The 17,071-nt window shown below is 43.8% G+C and overlaps 1 protein-coding gene across 1 annotated transcript in view; it reads right to left on the reverse strand.

The window, feature by feature from the left end:
• Positions 1–1,881: 1,881 nt before the first annotated feature.
• Positions 1,882–17,071, reverse strand: part of LOC115158495 (PR domain zinc finger protein 5) — a 51,091-nt gene continuing 35,901 nt past the window's right edge. Inside the window, exons 14-16 of the mRNA XM_029707499.1 lie at positions 9,820–9,905; positions 4,304–4,408; positions 1,882–2,931 (exon numbers count right to left, since the gene is read on the reverse strand). Of these exons, the coding sequence (XP_029563359.1) occupies positions 2,767–2,931; positions 4,304–4,408; positions 9,820–9,905 (356 nt within the window). The 3' untranslated portion in view covers positions 1,882–2,766. The remainder of the gene's footprint in view (positions 2,932–4,303; positions 4,409–9,819; positions 9,906–17,071) is intronic.

Genomic DNA, 17,071 nt, shown 5'->3' on the forward strand with positions numbered 1-17,071 from the left:
CACACACACACACACAACAAGGACAGATTGATACTAGTGTGATGAGTTTGTATTGCTGCAGTGCTTTCTTAAACCAGCAGAGGCTCTGAGGTAAAACCAGAGATGTTTCACTTCCAATCTGTTCTTTAACTTCAACCTGTTTTTTATTCTCTCCATCTCTAACTTTCAATTATCTTTACTACATTTTTCTATTACTCTTTTTTCTGCTGGTGTTGTGTTACTCACTGTCAAATTCTTGACCTCTAAGTGGTTTTGGTCATCAGGGTTTGTTGCTACCCATGAGTACCACTCCCTTGGTTTCCATGGACGCAGGCCCTCAGCTTTAAAGGAATGTCCAGGAATGTTGGAACGGACACCCAGAATAGACCCGAACACCCTCCCTATAGATATAAAATGCCCATGGATGGCACCCTTCACGCAAGGCACCCAACAACTGTGCATTCCCCTGGTCACGGAAGTGTTCCAGACTATCTGTTACCACGGCAACAGCGGCCAAACACAGTGTTGAGACAACTTTGTCCGTGTCATTCCCAACATGACTGTGGTTTTGCCATAAACCCCGGCTGGCGTGGTAATGACACTCCATGGCGGTGCAGCAGGGCGGTGGGCGTGGCTGACTGGTGCGGGGAGCAGTGGGTGGACGCTGGTCTGGTCCCAGTCTGGCCAGATTCAGATGGGGAGGAACAGCAGGAAACTCGGGCTTCCAGTAAAAACATGCAATTAGAAACACATTGAGTCGCTGGGAGCCCCGGTGTGCATGCTCTGTATGTGGCGGTGGGGGCTGTCCCAAGAAAAGGGAATAGCCAACATCTTTTAGAGCCATTAACCCTCTGCGTTGAGGTGTAGGAGGAAAGGAGTATTCCACGGTAGAAAAAAGCAGCTATACTTTGTTTGGATTTTTCTTTTTAAATGCCACTGTGTTTGAGAGCGTCAGCGCGGCCCTGAGGCCTGACCACTGAGTAGGCAGCGGGCACAGGCGGCGGGCACAGGCGGCGGGCACAGCTGGACCAGTGGGGAGCGTGGGCCAGGGCCCTGTGTGCAGCCTGAGCCACTCCCTGCCTGGACGACCATGTGGTGAAACCAGTTCCAGAGGGAGTAGAGGTTAACATGGCCACATCTGATTTGAGAACACTGCAGAGCAGCCAGCCGCCACAGTCCTCAGGGACACTGGGTGTGTGAGTGGTGGAGATGTGCCTGTAGAGCATGTGTCTCATTCCATATCCATGATCTCCCATGAGTTTAGCAAAGCAAGAGCAGCATAGGCCTAATCAGTCTCTGGGGGGATAAGTGTTACTAGTTTTCTACATTGATATATTGATTGATTTTACACCATATCCACATAAACTAGCACCCAAACACAGAAAATAGACATACCGACTATTGGTTTTATAAACCGGAGTGTGATTTCGAGGAGACTGAATGTCAAACATGACAGGATTTATAGCCACTCCAACAGCACCGCAGCCTATTTGATGACAAGTTTAGAGAGACTTCCAGCTCAAGCATCCAACTGCCATTCAGGAGATTCTCACAGACTCAGTAAACGCTACAAACCAATGCCTTTGAGCCCTTCAGGAGCATCAGCAGTGGATGAGTTTGAGAAATGAGTCCGTGTGAGTCCCTTTATAGAGAGAGCAGAGAGTAGAGCAAACATCAGAGAGACTCTTTAGTGGGTGGCTTTAGATCAGGTGGTGTGATGACTGTGGCCTCTGAAAAAAACACTTAAATTACCTCAGGTTCCCAGCAGACTCCCAGCCAACCCAAGAATAAGGGTTAAATTAACAACAACAAAGTCAACCATTTTAACCAACTCCAAAGCGTTTCCGAAATAACGTCAACAGTTAACCAACACACACTTAGAATGAACAGAGTAAATGTCTGTTTTGTAGGTAATGAGGTTTTTATGAAGTAAAAACATGGAAGGGTGATGTGAAATATTCACAGTTTGAGATGAACAGTAAAAGAGAGGGAATGTGTAAAAGTCTGTGGAATACAGGAAGGCTATGGTCTGGTCATATAAAATCTACAGAGAAACAAACATAACTGCACCATCCATTAAATACATTTCCCATTTAACATACAGGATTACAAAAACAGGAGTGTAAACACAAAGAAACTACTTGGTCCCTCAGAATATGAAATAAACATAAAAAACATTATTCTTTTGACAAACCGTAACAGTAACTTTGACAACGGTAATGAATTGCATTTCCAGGCAATGTGTGGGCTGGAGGAAGGGAGTAGGCTGGCTGTGTTTGGTAAACATCTTTGGCTTGGAAACTCTTTGGAAAGTTTTTACCTGGTCACAATAGTTGTGGCAGACTAAGACACCTCAGCAGAGGTGGCAAAGGCACTGTATGGTTGGCATGAGGTGGGAACCTAGAAGCAGACAGTGGGATAGAGACTTTTTGAGCTAGGCTAGTTATTGTATTGTGCTGCATTGTCTGGAAATGTCAATCCCAAACTTTCATATCAAAATTAAATTGAATGTAAACTACAAACAGGGAGAAAAGGGCAGTTTGGAAGCAGATCAGAACTGTGTGGGTCTTGTGCCTCATCCAAAAACCCCTGTGAATTGAATATCTAATGTTCATACTCCATAATTCATACGTACAGGATTTGTTTCAATATTTAAATGTATCTTTTCCATATTCTGCATTTGCAAATACAGTATTTAATAGCAAAAAACACTGCTTATTGCTACATATGAAATGCATAGCAAGTCATCCTTTATCTTTAGTAAACTGTCTCATATAGATGGGTTCCTTAGCCCTCGGTCTCTCCATGAACGTTCTCCATGTGTACTTTGAGGTAGTCATTCCTGGTGAACTTCTTATGGCACAGCGAGCACTCTGCCATGGGCCTGTTGGGGTTGTGGGTCAGCTTGTGCCTGCTCAGCATCTTCTTCAGACTGAACGACAGATCACACACCTACAGAGAGCAGAGGAAAGAGAAGTGTGTTAGTTAGCTCTGTTAGAGATGGGAATTATCACACCTTAAACACGGTACATACAAATCTCTGTTTTAGTAGGTCTCTGACAGATCATATTGAATTAATTTAGTCCTAAACTAAAGGACTATGCTGCAGAGGAATATTAAGCTATCAAATCCCTATTATGGGTACAGCCAGCTAATTGAACCAATCACATGAGAGAAGGCTTCAAGGCAGAAATCATATTTTCCCAGTAAAGCAAGGAGGAAATAAATTAAACTAAACATCCATCACAAATTATAAATTTTATACCCTACAAATGACTCCATGTCAAACTATCAATCATATTAATCCTGCATTGGCATGAGCACAGCAGTTCCCCACATGGACTCAGGCTTCCCAGCATGTCTTCTTCACACTCAAATACTGTATTCTCCATTCAAAATACAAACCACGGAGAAGTACCCTAAAGTCCACCTGCAGAGAATCTACGGCTTTCTGTGACCGAGTGTGTGTGTGTCAACCCGGTTTAATCAAATTTGTGAAACACATCATCACACATAGATGGCTGGAGATACCAAAGACAAATAGTGCTCAATACATTTAATACTGAATCAACAAAGAATTTCATCAACTGAATTCCAACACGGCCAGGAAATTATTACAATAAAGAAATGGCCTTAACTGAGATAGCCTTCGTTTCCCAAAACCCCTAGTGCTAACCCAGCCATTTTGAGCTTAAAGGACCCGTCATGTCAGACAGTTCTGAGGGTTAAGGAAACAGCCAATTTGATTGGCTTAAGGATTTAAAACTCTCTTAACTTAAAAAGACACAATTGTGGTTCTTCCATGAAACAAAATAAAAACAGTGGAAGGAAAGACGTTTTCAATTTCCAGACATGGTTAGAGGAAAGTGAGGGGGATCCAGAAACTTTAACTCGACTTAAAAGTTTCTTCCAGAGCATCATCAGGATCCATGGTCGCGTGTTCCTCTCTCTCTGAGAATCATTATTACTCCTGTGGTATTATAAACAGAGGGTCATTTCTCCCTCTGATCCTCTGATCCTCTGATCCTCTCACTGTGTTTACTTGAGATCAGCCGACTATGCCTCTCCAGAGGAGAGAGATCTTTATCTTACTCATATTGAGTTTTAGCCCACATCTGGCCACGTGCCACAGTCTGGCTGAGCAGAGCATCAGCACACACATACTGTGACATACATGGACATAAACATACGCACACACACGGACACACACACACACGGACACACACACACACGGACACACACGGACACACACACACACGGACACACACACCACTTGGAGTTATGGTTAGGGTTAGAGTCCAGAATAAGGTGGTTTGAGACTCACATCACACTGGAAGGGTTTCTCTCCGGTGTGGGTCCTCATGTGTTCGTCCAGACCTCTCTTCTGACTGAAGGCCTTGTTACACTCACTGCATTTATATGGCTTCTCCTGCAGGGACACACAGACAAACACACACTTTACAGACAGATCACCTCTCAACACACAGCTAATCTGTATACCAGGGGTCGGCAACAGGTGGCCCGCGGGCCAAAACTGGCCTGCAAATGTTTATTTTTATAAACTGTAAAATCACCAAGGATTCAGCTAAAAAGGAGTTTAATTTTGGAAATCTGTTCCCAAGTACCAAAGAAATATGTGATCGTGTCTCAATGAAATTACTGTATTTGAACATCTGAATCTAGCTGCCTACCCCTGCTGTATACTGTACACAAATACTGAAACACAAATGAACTCTCTCACACATGGAAGAAACCTGGATAACATTTAGCATCCCCAAAAAGTACCAACACACACACACTTTCATATCCTCTCACTTCACACCCCGCCGCTCCCCAGTGAGTTTATGAAGATATGAAATGAGAGGTTGTACAGCCCCTGCAGTAGGGAAGAAATGACCAGCGTAGAAACACATCTTTTTGATTTTTGAATCCCTAAGGAACACATGGATCCCTAAGGAACACATGGATCCCTAAGGAACACATGGATCCCTAAGGAACACATGGATCCCTAAGGAACACATGGATCCCTAAGGAACACATGGATCCTCTAAAGCATAAGCAAAACATGGCACAGAAAAGCCCTTTGAACATATATCAGTGCACTGGCTCACAGGGGCTGTAGAATATCACTCCTGTCTCCACACCTCATCAGTTTACCAAAGAACATTTCCTCTGTGCCTTTCAGAGGCCTGTCTGGGTGTCACTCAAAAGCAGTTATCGCTCTGTGGGTGTGTTATTGTGTGTGTGTGTGTTTCTCAATCTAGGTGTGTGTCTGACTTCAGGGAAATATTTTTGACACTTGAAAGCTTAGTTAGAGTTAAATAATAAGCACAGACATAGCAAGACTTCTTGTTTGGGTGTCAGTCTTTGGGTGTCAGTCTTTGGGTGTCAGTCTTTGGGTGTCAGTCTTTGACAAGACTCACTGATAGCGAAATCTCTACCCATTTATGGATCAGTCGTCAAGGGTACGAGGTGAATGCAGGAAGTTAGGGTCCTGGGAAAAGGGCTATCATGTGGGCGGGACACAGTTAGTGCCCAGAGACACAGGATACAAAAGGAGGTACAGATCAGGTTTAATGCACATGTCTGCATGAGTATGTTTGTGTGTGTGAGTGAGAAAGAAAAATAAAGACGCCTAACAGAGTATATGGGGGTGTGTGAGAAACTTGGGTGTGGAGGTCAAACCAGAACATAATTGACAGTCTGTGTATTGTAAACCACCAGTAAAATCGGCTAGTTTAACAGGTATTGCTTTTCTAATAAAGCATCACTTTCCCACTTTGGGGAAATCTTCCCCCCGAATGACATACAAAAACCCCAAAAAGGGTTAAAGTTCAGAGTTTAGGAAACACATGGATGTAGAGGAGTGATGTGGAGGACACAGAATGCATCACTGTGGCCCCAGTAACATCTAACATCTGTACCTGGTGACCTCTGCTCTTCAGCAGCTGTCCACCCTAGTGACCTTTGACCTGACCCTCTGACTGGCTCACCTCTGAATCTGGCCCCTCAGGAGTCAGCAGGGTTATGAATGGAGGGATACAGCTCTGTTTATTTACTCTGAGAGAGGCTGGAGGATCACATTTCATATCAAACGTGTGGTCAATGGTCATCTCTAAACCAACATGGCCACATGGGATGTCCTCATCTTCTGTTACCCAATACAAAATGAAACCCTTGCCCCTATACCCCTAGGCACTTCGTATAGCTCTGAGAGGATTGGAGAGGTATTAGCTATATGATGATAATTCACCTAGCCTACCAGAGGGCAAAGCGGAGCACCTACCATATTGCTAATACCCATTTCAACTGGTCCGATCACTTAATGCTGTGATTAACCAATCAGAGACTGCTATACTGGATCAATAGGAGCCAGCTGAAAATGACCAATGGAAAAGTATTACAGTAAAACCCTTTTTGAGGTTTTCAAACTGAAAACAGAAGTGCTTGGAAGATTATGTTGGAACTATCAGAACTCTAGGCCAAAGTCAAACAAAACATAACAGGCAACCCCACAGAGAGAACCAGTGGAATGTTAATCAGTGTGTTTACAGTCAGATCACTCTTGTCACATCACAGAACCTTAAAGAGATTAATAAAAATCTCTGACCAGGCAACATGTCAGCAGCTTTATATGAATCACATGTATTCTCATTGTTGCAGATGGTTTGGGATGTGGGATAAACACACAACTCTAAACGGATCCATCTCTAAACTATACATTAACACTGAGCTGGAGCTCCTTCAGCCAAATGGCATTGTTCTGCTGAGTAGTGATGTCATCGTCCAGCTCTCTGCTGTGTATCACAGCTCAGCCCATATTTCACTACTGCAGTCACCGTGCACTGAGCAAAGACAGAGCCGGGAACACACAAAGCCATGTCTCAATTCAAACATTAACGTTTCATCAAGTCCTCTCTAGAGAATTGGAGCTGATAGGAGTTTCCCGGTCACGCCAGCTGCCTGTTTCCACTGTACCGTTTCAGGCCAGAAGCTTTATACTGTACCTGCAGCTCAGGTTCATAGGGTGCAATGAAATGGTTTGTGCTTGAACAAACAGGAAATGTACTTGAAACATGTCAACAAAACCCTCAGGCCATACCCATATGAATTAATGATCATGTTAAAAGTCATAAATAAATACTGTATATATGAATATACAGCCCCATATGGCTATAACCACAAACACAAACACACACTTCAACACACATAGCTCATGGAAAGATGTGAAGTGGTGGAGAACATCAGTGGGTAGAGAAGTAGTGCAGAGGCACAGGCAGGAAATAACCTCATGAGAGACCAGTGTGACCATGCCCTTCCTCTTACAACACTGAGCTCTGAGTCAGGTCACACGTACAGTGCATTCGAAAAGTATTCAGATACCTTCCCTTTTTCCACATTTTGTTAAGTTACATTCTTATTCTTAAATTGAAAAAAATATAAAAATAAATCTATCTATACACAATACCCCAAAATGACAAAGCGAAAGCAGGTTTTTCCCCCAAAAAAATGTAAATACAAAAAAAAAGTATTTACATAAATATTCAGACCCTTTGCTATGAGACTCGATATTGAGCTCAGGTGTATCCTGTTTCCATTGATCATCCTTGAGATGTTTCTACAACTTGATTGGAGTCCAACTGTGGTAAATTCAATTGACTGGACATGATTTGGAAAGGCACACACCTGTCTATATAAGATCCCACAGTTGACAGTGCATATCAGAGCAAAAACCAAGCCATGAGGTCGAAGGAATTGTCCGTAGAGCTCCAAGACAGGGTTGTGTCGAGGCACAGATCTGGGGAAGGGTGCCAAAAAATGTCTGCAGCATTGAAGGTCCCCAAGAACACAGTGGCCCCCATCATTCTTAAATGTAAGAAGTTTGGAACCACCAAGACACCAAACTGAGCAATCAGGGGAGAAGGGCCTTGCTCAGGGAGGGGACCAAGAACCCGATGGTCACTCTGACAGAGCTCTAGAGTTCCTCTGTGGAGATGGGAGAACGTTTCATAAGGAAATCCATCTCAACAGCACTCCACCAAATCAGGCCTTTATGGTTGAGTGGCCAGACTGAAGCCACTCCTCAGTAAAAGGCACATGACAGCCCGCTTGGAGTTTGACAAAAGGCACCTAAAGGACTCTCAGACCATGAGAAACAAGATTCTCTGGTCTGATGAAATCAAGATTGAATGCCAAGCGTCTCGTCTGGAGGAAACCTGGCACCAACTCTACGGTGAAGCATGGTGGTGGCAGCATCATACTGTGGAGATGTTTTTCAGCGACGGGGACTGGGAGACTAGTCAGGATCGAGGGAAAGTTAAACAGAGCAAAGTACAGAGAGATCCTTGATGAAACCCTGCTCCAGAGCGCTCAGGACCTCAGACTGAGGCGATGGTTCACCTTCCAACAGGACAACAACCCTAAGCACACAGCCAAGACAACGCAGGAGTGGCTTCGGGACAAGTCTCTGAATGTCCTTGCGTGGCCCAGCCAGAGCCCGGACTTGAACCCGATCAAACATCTCTGGAGAGACATGAAAATAGCTGTGCAGCAACGCTCCTCATTCAACCTGACAGAGCTTGAGAGGATCTGCAGAGAAGAATGGAAGAAAATCCCCAAATACAGGTGTGCCAAGCTTGTAGTGTCATACACAAGAAGACTCTAGGCTGTAATCGCTGCCAAAGGTGCTTCAATAAAGTACTGAGTAAAGGATCTGAATACTTATGTAAATGTGTATTAAGTTTTTTTTATTTGCTTTGTCATTATGAGGTATTGTGTGTAGATTGATGAGGAAAAAAAACAATTGAATCCATTTTAGAATTAGGCCGTAACTTAACAAAATGTGGAAAAAGTCAAGGGGTCTGAATACTTTGCAAATGCACTGTACCTGCTCCTCATATCAACACCAACAATACCTGTCATGTTCTCCGCTCGTATACATTCAGGAACCCAATGACTGTCTTTCAATAAGACTGCATGAGATTGATATGAGATGTGGATGTATTCTAGTCTACCATCTACAGCTCTAAGTAGTCTTCATTATCCTCCCCAGTCATAAAGAAATTCACTGTGGGAGCAGCCTAAGTGAGGGCCCTGGCATCACCGCACTGGAAAAAAGACCTTCAGCATTCATGTCTGCAGAGCTAGACCATGACTGGCAAGACAGGACTCCTCTCTTGCTCCCTCCCTGCTTGGCGGCCTAACAGAGGTGTGTGAACCTCTATTCCTGGGTGTGTTACGTTCTACAGCTTGGCTGAGCACATCAACCAAAGCATAGTACTGGAGATGGAGAGATAAGACTTTATGGAAACCTAGGAGTTGGTATCTCAGGAAATACTCAACACACACACACACACACACACACACACACACACACACACACACACACACACACACACACACACACACACACACACACACACACAAAAACAGTAGCGTGTGCAGATTTTCCTACATCTATAAAAAGAGAAAAGTATGCTTCAGGATATTTCATGTGACTTATTGAATAGATCATAAATCATGTTGTGGTCAGAAGTTATTTCCTAATGGCCAGCTGGTTTAGAGGTTAAAAACCCCCGTCAAAGAAAACAGCTCCAAAATGTTACTGCTATTCCCTGGCTTTCATGACAGTTTTCTTTTACTCACATACATAAAGACATACATATGCGACCACACACATGCACGCACGCACGCACACACGCACACACACACACACACAGTGCTGTCGGGAGGTGGAGGGAAATACAATAATTTCCATGTGGGCAGGATAACACCAACACCTCAAACTGTTCCTGGAACAAAAGAGGGGGGAGTGTGGGAGGAGTGGGTGTGGAGACTTACTCGAGTGTGTGTGCGGATGTGCATCTTCAGACCATCATTCTTGCTGAATGCTTTGTCACAGTAGGGGCACTGGTATGGGCGCTCACCTAGGGAGAAAACAGAAGGATCAACACACATCAGAGAGAAGGAAACAAAAAAACGACCCAGAGCATACTACAAAGACAGTGTACAGATGCTTTTAAGTAGTTAAGATAAGTAGTTAAGACATACATTTGTCTACACACTACTCACTACACACTACAAACTCTTTGAAACACAAAATACTATATGATGATCAAACATTAGACATACAGTACATACAGTGTCTTAAGAAAGTATTCATACCCCTTGAGTTATTATGCATTTTGTTGTTACAGACTGAATTCAAAATTAATTCAATATTTTTTCTCACCCATCTACAACACCCCATAACGACAAAGTGAAAACATGTTTTTAGACATTTTTGCAAATGTATTGAAAATTAAATACAGAAATATCTAAATTACATAAATATTCACACCCCAAATAGAGCAGATCTTAAAAGAAGAATTGGAGGTATGAAGAAAGGGAGGGAGAAAAACCAAGATGTGCTGCGGCCGGCCACATACAGAGCAGGGCCTCCAGCTCTTATGCAGCACCACCGAGAGAGCTGAGGTCTACATGCTTATGCCAGCCCTGCCCCGATGCACTACACTGCACTCTGCCACTGAGCCTCCTGCTAGCTAGAGCATAAATCTGGTTCTTCTGAAGGCCCCTCTTCTCCCTTCAGCCATGCTGCCTCTGATGTGTTTCTGATGCTCCTCCATGCAGGGAAACTCTTCTTCTCCCGGATGTAGGTCCTCACAGGAACTAACGACGATGGGATTCTATGGGTCTCAGGTTTGGGGTCGAGGTTATTTTAATGTAGATGTGTTTTGAGAAGACCCTCATCGTCCAATGATGAAGCAAAGCTAACAGAACCCCCACATGCCTTCTCAGAATCAGATTTAGTAAAATACCACTTTATCTTAATAAATGTAACACACATCTGCCTAGAGTTTAATCTGAGAAAAGTATTATTATTAGTCATGTGAGAAAAGCCCCCACAATCAGTAGTACCGCTTGTCACATGAAAGACCAGAGTCAAAGAGTAAGGACACACTACAATCCATTAGAGGTGTGAACGTTAAAACATTTAAACCAAATTTAATCGTTAACGTTAAGAAAAAAATCCAAAATTTAAATCACATTGCAGTTATCACAAAACTACCACTAACAGGTCCCGATCATCATCATAAAGGGAAAAAATGTAACATATAGGCCAACCTAACGCAACAATGGTGTAACGTTAGGAAAAGTGGATGTATCTTTCAAATAATTTGCCACGGATATAAAGCGTTCCACAAATCATCGTCATTAAAATGTGGGGAAAAAAGCGCTGATTACAGGAATGATTGCAGTTGATAAGCAGCCAATGTCAGTGGCCTACTATAGTTGATATGCAGCCAATGTCAGTGGCCTACTATAGTTGATAAGCAGCCAATGTCAATGGCCTACCATAGTTGATATGCAGCCAATGTCAGTGGCCTACTATAGTTGATAAGCAGCCAATGTCAATGGCCTACTATAGTTGATATACAGCCAATGTCAGTGGCCTACTATAGTTGATATGCAGCCAATGTCAGTGGCCTACTATAGTTGATATGCAGCCAATGTCAGTGGCCTACTATAGTTGATAAGCAGCCAATGTCAATGGCCTACTATAGTTGATATGCAGCCAATGTCAGTGGCCTACTATAGTTGATAAGCAGCCAATGTCAATGGCCTACTATAGTTGATATGCAGCCAATGTCAGTGGTCTACTATAGTTGATAAGCAACCAATGTCAGTGGCCTACTATAGTTGATAAGCAGCCAATGTCAATGGCCTACTATAGTTGATAAGCAGCCAATGTCAATGGCCTACTATAGTTGATAAGCAGCCAATGTCAATGGCCTACTATAGTTGATATGCAGACAATGTCAATGGTCTACTATAGTTGATAAGCAGCCAATGTCAATGGCCTACTATAGTTGATAAGCAGCCAATGTCAATGGCCTACTATAGTTGATATGCAGCCAATGTCAATGGCCTACTATAGTTGATAAGCAGCCAATGTCAGTGGCCTACTATAGTTGATAAGCAGCCAATGTCAATGGCCTACTATAGTTGATAAGCAGCCAATGTCAGTGGCCTACTATAGTTGATATGCAGCCAATGTCAATGGCCTACTATAGTTGATATGCAGCCAATGTCAATGGCCTACTATAGTTGATAAGCAGCCAATGTCAGTGGCCTACTATAGTTGATAAGCAGCCAATGTCAATGGCCTACTATAGTTGATAAGCAGCCAATGTCAATGGCCTACTATAGTTTCAAGGTAATTTGCTAAATGGAGGACTGCAAGCTCCATTTGACATGCGACTTGCGCTACTGAAACAGGTGCGTCTTTCTCATCAATATCGCTTTTCACCATTTACTCCTGTTTCAACAGGGTGTTATTCACTACATAATGGGAGTTGAGCCATAGTGTCCACATCACTAAGGAATTAACATGGTCCACACACACCAACACAGCCGTGAAGAAGGCACGACAACATCTCTTCCCCCGAGGAGGCTGAACAGATTTGTCATGGACCCTCAGATCCTCAAAAAGTTCTACAGCTACACCATAGAGAGCATCTTGACTGGCTGCATCACCGCCTGGTATGCCAACTGCTTGGCATCCAACTGTAAGGAGCTACAGAGGGTAGCGCATACGGCCCAGTACATCACTGGGGCCGAGCTCTCTGACATCCAGGACCTCTATACCAGGCGGTGTCAGAGGAAGGCCTTAAAATTTGTCAAAGACTCCAGCCACCCTAGTCATAGACTGTTCTCTCTGCAACTGCACAGTAAGTAGTACCGATGCACCAAGTCTGGAACCAACAGGACCCTGAACAGATTCTACCCCCAGGTCATAAGACTGCTAAGTAGTTAACCAAATAGCTACCTAGACTTTCTGCATTGACCCCTTTGGCATTCACTCTTTTGACTCATCACATACGCTGCTGCTACTGCTTATTATCTATCCTGTTGACTAGTCACTTTACCCATATCCAAACTCTTCAGGACCCTGTCTTTCAAAGATAATTCATAAAAATCCAAATAACTTCACAGATCTTCATTGTAAAGGGTTTAAACACTGTTTCCCATGATTGTTCAATGAACCATAAACAATTAATGAACATGCACCTGTGGAACGGTCGTTAAGACACTAACAGCTTACAGACGGTAGGCAATTAGGTCACAGTTATGAAAACTTAGGACACTAAAGAGGCCTTTCAACTGACTCTGAAAAACAACAAAAGAAAAAGGCCCAGGGTCCCTGCTCATCTGCGTGAATGTGCCTTAGGCATGCTGCAAGGAGGCATGAGGACTGCAGATGTGGCCAGGGCAATAAATTGCAATGTCCGTACTGTGCGACGCCTAAGACAGCGCTACAGGGAGACAGGACGGACAGCTGATCATCCTCGCAGTGGCAGACCACGTGTAACAACACCTGCACAGGATCTGTACATCCGAACATCACACCTGCGGGACAGGTACAGGATGGCAACAACAACTGCCCGAGTTACACCAGGAACACACAATCCCTCCATCGGTGCTCAGACTGTCTGCAATAGGCTGAGAGAGGCTGGACTGAGGGCATGTAGGCCTGTTGTAAAGCAGTTCCTCACCAGACATCACTGGCAACAACGTCGCCTATGGGCACAAACCCACCGTCGCTGGACCAGACAGGACTGGCAAAAAGGGCTCTTCACTGACGAGTCGCGGTTTTGTCTCACCAGGGGTGATGGTCGGATTCGCGTTTATCGTCGAAGAAATTAGCGTTACACCGAGGCCTGTACTCTGGAGCAGGATCGATGTGGAGGTGTAGGGTTCGTCATGCTCTGGGGCATTGTGTCACAGCATCATCGGACTGAGCTTGTTGTCAATCTCAAAGCTGTGCGTTACAGGGAAGACATCCTCCTCCCTCATGTGGTACCCTTCCTGCATGCTCATCCTGACATGACCCTCCAGCATGACAATGCCACCAGCCATACTGCGCGTTCTGTGCGTGATTTCCTGCAAGACAGGAATGTCAGTATTCTGCCATGGCCAGCGAAGAGCCCGGATCTCAATCCCATTGAGCACATCTGCGACCTGTTGGATCGGAGGGTGAGGGCTAGGGCCATTCTTCCCGGAAATGTCCGGGAACTTGCAGGTGCCTTGCTGGAAGAGTGGGGTAACATCTCACAGAAATAACTGGCAAATCTGGTGCAGTCCATGAGGAGGAGATGCACTGCAGTACTTAGTGCAGCTGGTGGCCACACCAGATACTGACTGTTACTTTTGATGTTGACCCCCCCTTTGTTCAGGGACACATTATTCCATTTATGTTAGTCACATGTCTGTGGAACTTGTTCAGTTTATGTCTCAGTTGTTGAATCTTATGTTCATACAAATATTTACACATGTTAAGTTTGCTGAAAATAAACGCAGTTGACTGTGAGAGGACCTTTCTTTTTTTGCTGAGTTTATATATGTACCTATCTACCTCATACCCTTGCACATTGACTCGGTACTGGTACCTTGTGTACATAGCCAAGTTATCATTTCTCATTGTGTATTAATTCCTTGTGTTATTATTTTACTATTTTTCTCTCTGCATTGATGGGAAGGGCCTGTAACTAAGCATTTCACTGTTAGTCTACACCTGTTGCTTAAGAAGCATGTGACAAATACAATTTCATTAAATGTTAATTAGTTAACAACATTAGAAAGTAAAAATTCTTCCATTTTCTACCAGGTGATACCCGCATGTGTTTTCTTTTGCCCTGTGTTTGATTTGTGAGCTTAAGCTTTTGTTAAACATGAATCAAAGTAGGCCCCTAGACTAATGAATATGCTATTTGTCTTCATCAAAACCATGTTTTTGTTGCATATTTCAGTCTGGAATCTACCTACGTTCTAACCTATTCTAAATGGCAAATTAGCAGTTTGCAAAAAAATACTAAAATAGATGAGTCATCTATTATTCCAAAACTGCAGCTTGTGGTTGGAACACATAATTCCATACTTCAATCAAACAGTCCAGTTTGAATTTCTGATAAAGGCAATGATTTGGCAAGGAATGCTGCTTGTCTACAGTTTGGTTTGCGTATCCCATCAATTAGATTGGTTTTTATAGACAGTCATTTCTGTAGCCCTATAGAGCTTGTGTACGCAGCACCCATGCGTGTAGAGGAAGCGGTCAAATCGAAATTGAGTGAGAGACACGTAACGGAGGGAAAAGAGAATGTAGGGAGAAGTTGGCTAGGTTTCTTTTTTGTTGTGAGTCGGTAATGCACATAACAAATGGAAGGAACACGAGTCAATGTGAATTAACGGTTGTCTTCGGGACAAAATTTCACCTGCCCATTTTTGCACCAACGAAGCAGATTCCAGATGTCTTAAGACTCGTACACCGATTGTGTCCAACTGTAAATCACCTCATGTTTAAGCATTTTAATGCACGACCCCACTGAGCATTTCTCCTTAGCTAAGATAATCCATCCACCTGACAGGTATGGCATATCAAGAAGCTGATTAAGCAGCATGATAATTACATAGGTGCACCCTGTGCTGGGATCAATATAAAGCCACTCTAAAATGTGTAGTTTTGTCACACAACACAATGCCACAGATGTCTCAAGTTTTGAGGGAGCGTGTAATTGGCATGCTGACTGCAGGAATGTCCTCCAGAGCTGTTACCAGAGAATTGAATGTTCAGTTCTCTCCAACGTTGTTTTAGAGAATTTGGCAGTACGTCCAACCGGCCTCAAACCCAGACCATGTGTAATCATGCCAGCCCAGCTTCTTCACCTTCGGGATCGTGGGGGTAGGGGGGTGCTGAGGAGTATTTATGTCTGTAATAAAGCCCTTTTGTGGGGAAAAACTAATTCTGATTGGCTGGGCCTGGCTCCCCAGTGGGTGGGCCTGTCTGACAAGTGGGTGGGCCTATGCCCTTCAAGGCATATCAAGAAGCTGATTAAACAGCATGATCATTACACAGGTCATTACGCACCCCTGCCCAGTCATATTAAATCCATAGATTGACTGATTTCCTTATATGAACTGTAACTCAGTAAAATCTTTGAAATTGTTGCATGTGTAATTTTCCAAAACACTCACTTGTTGATATTTAGCTAACATTATAAAAGCAATATGAACTAGAGGAGACAATGGCCTGTGCTTAAATGTTTATTTTATTACAGATCATCGGTTTACATTGTGTTACTTTCATCCCACCCTTCTCTCCTGTAACTTCTCTCAGGCTGACACCCAAGGCTAAATAGCATGATACTTGAAACCTGTGCTGCCATTTAGTCACTAGATAGGTTAAGAAAATTACATACTGTATGTTTCGAACCTTAAACAACTAAACCCAACTCTACAACTGAAAAACCCTTCCAGTTCATTTTTTAAAAAACTTACATCACTCGAAACCCCTTTTTGTTGATAACTCGGTGAAACATTGTCAGACTGGGCTGTTTTTTGCAGGGAGGTTTTCCTCCACATTAGGAACTTGTAACACTACATGACCAAAAGTATGTGGACATTATGTGCTGTAGTGTTAAGATTTCCCTTCACTGGAACTAAATGGCCTAGCCCGAACCATGAAAAACAGCCCCAGACCATTATTCCTCCTCCACCAAACTTTACAGTTGGCACTATGCATTGGGGCAGGTAGTGTTCTCCTGGAATCCGCCAAACTCAGATTCGTCCATCAGAGCTGCCAGATGGTGAAGCATGATTCACCACTCCAGAGAACGTGTTTCCACTGCTCCAGAGTCCAATGGCGGTGAGCTTTACACCACTCCAGCCGACACTTGGCATTGCGCATGGTGATCTTAGGCTTGTGTGCGGCTGCTCGGCAATGGAAACCCATTTCATGAAGCTCCTGACAAACAGTTATTGTGCTGACGTTGCTTCCAGAGGCCGTTTGGAACTCGGTAGTGAGTGTTGCAACCGTGGACAGACAATTCTTACGCCCTACGCGCTTCAGCACTCGGCGGTCCCATTCTGTGAGCTTGTGTGGCCTACCACTTTGCGGCTGAGCAGTTGTTGCTCCTAGACATTTCCACTTCACAATAACGGCACTTACAGCTGACAGGGGCAGCTCTAGCAGGGCAGAAATTAGACGAACTGACTTGCTGGAAAGGTGGCATCATATGATGGTGCCACATTGAAA

Source organism: Salmo trutta, chromosome 22 (assembly GCF_901001165.1).
Source record: "Salmo trutta chromosome 22, fSalTru1.1, whole genome shotgun sequence".
Taxonomy (NCBI): domain Eukaryota; kingdom Metazoa; phylum Chordata; class Actinopteri; order Salmoniformes; family Salmonidae; genus Salmo; species Salmo trutta.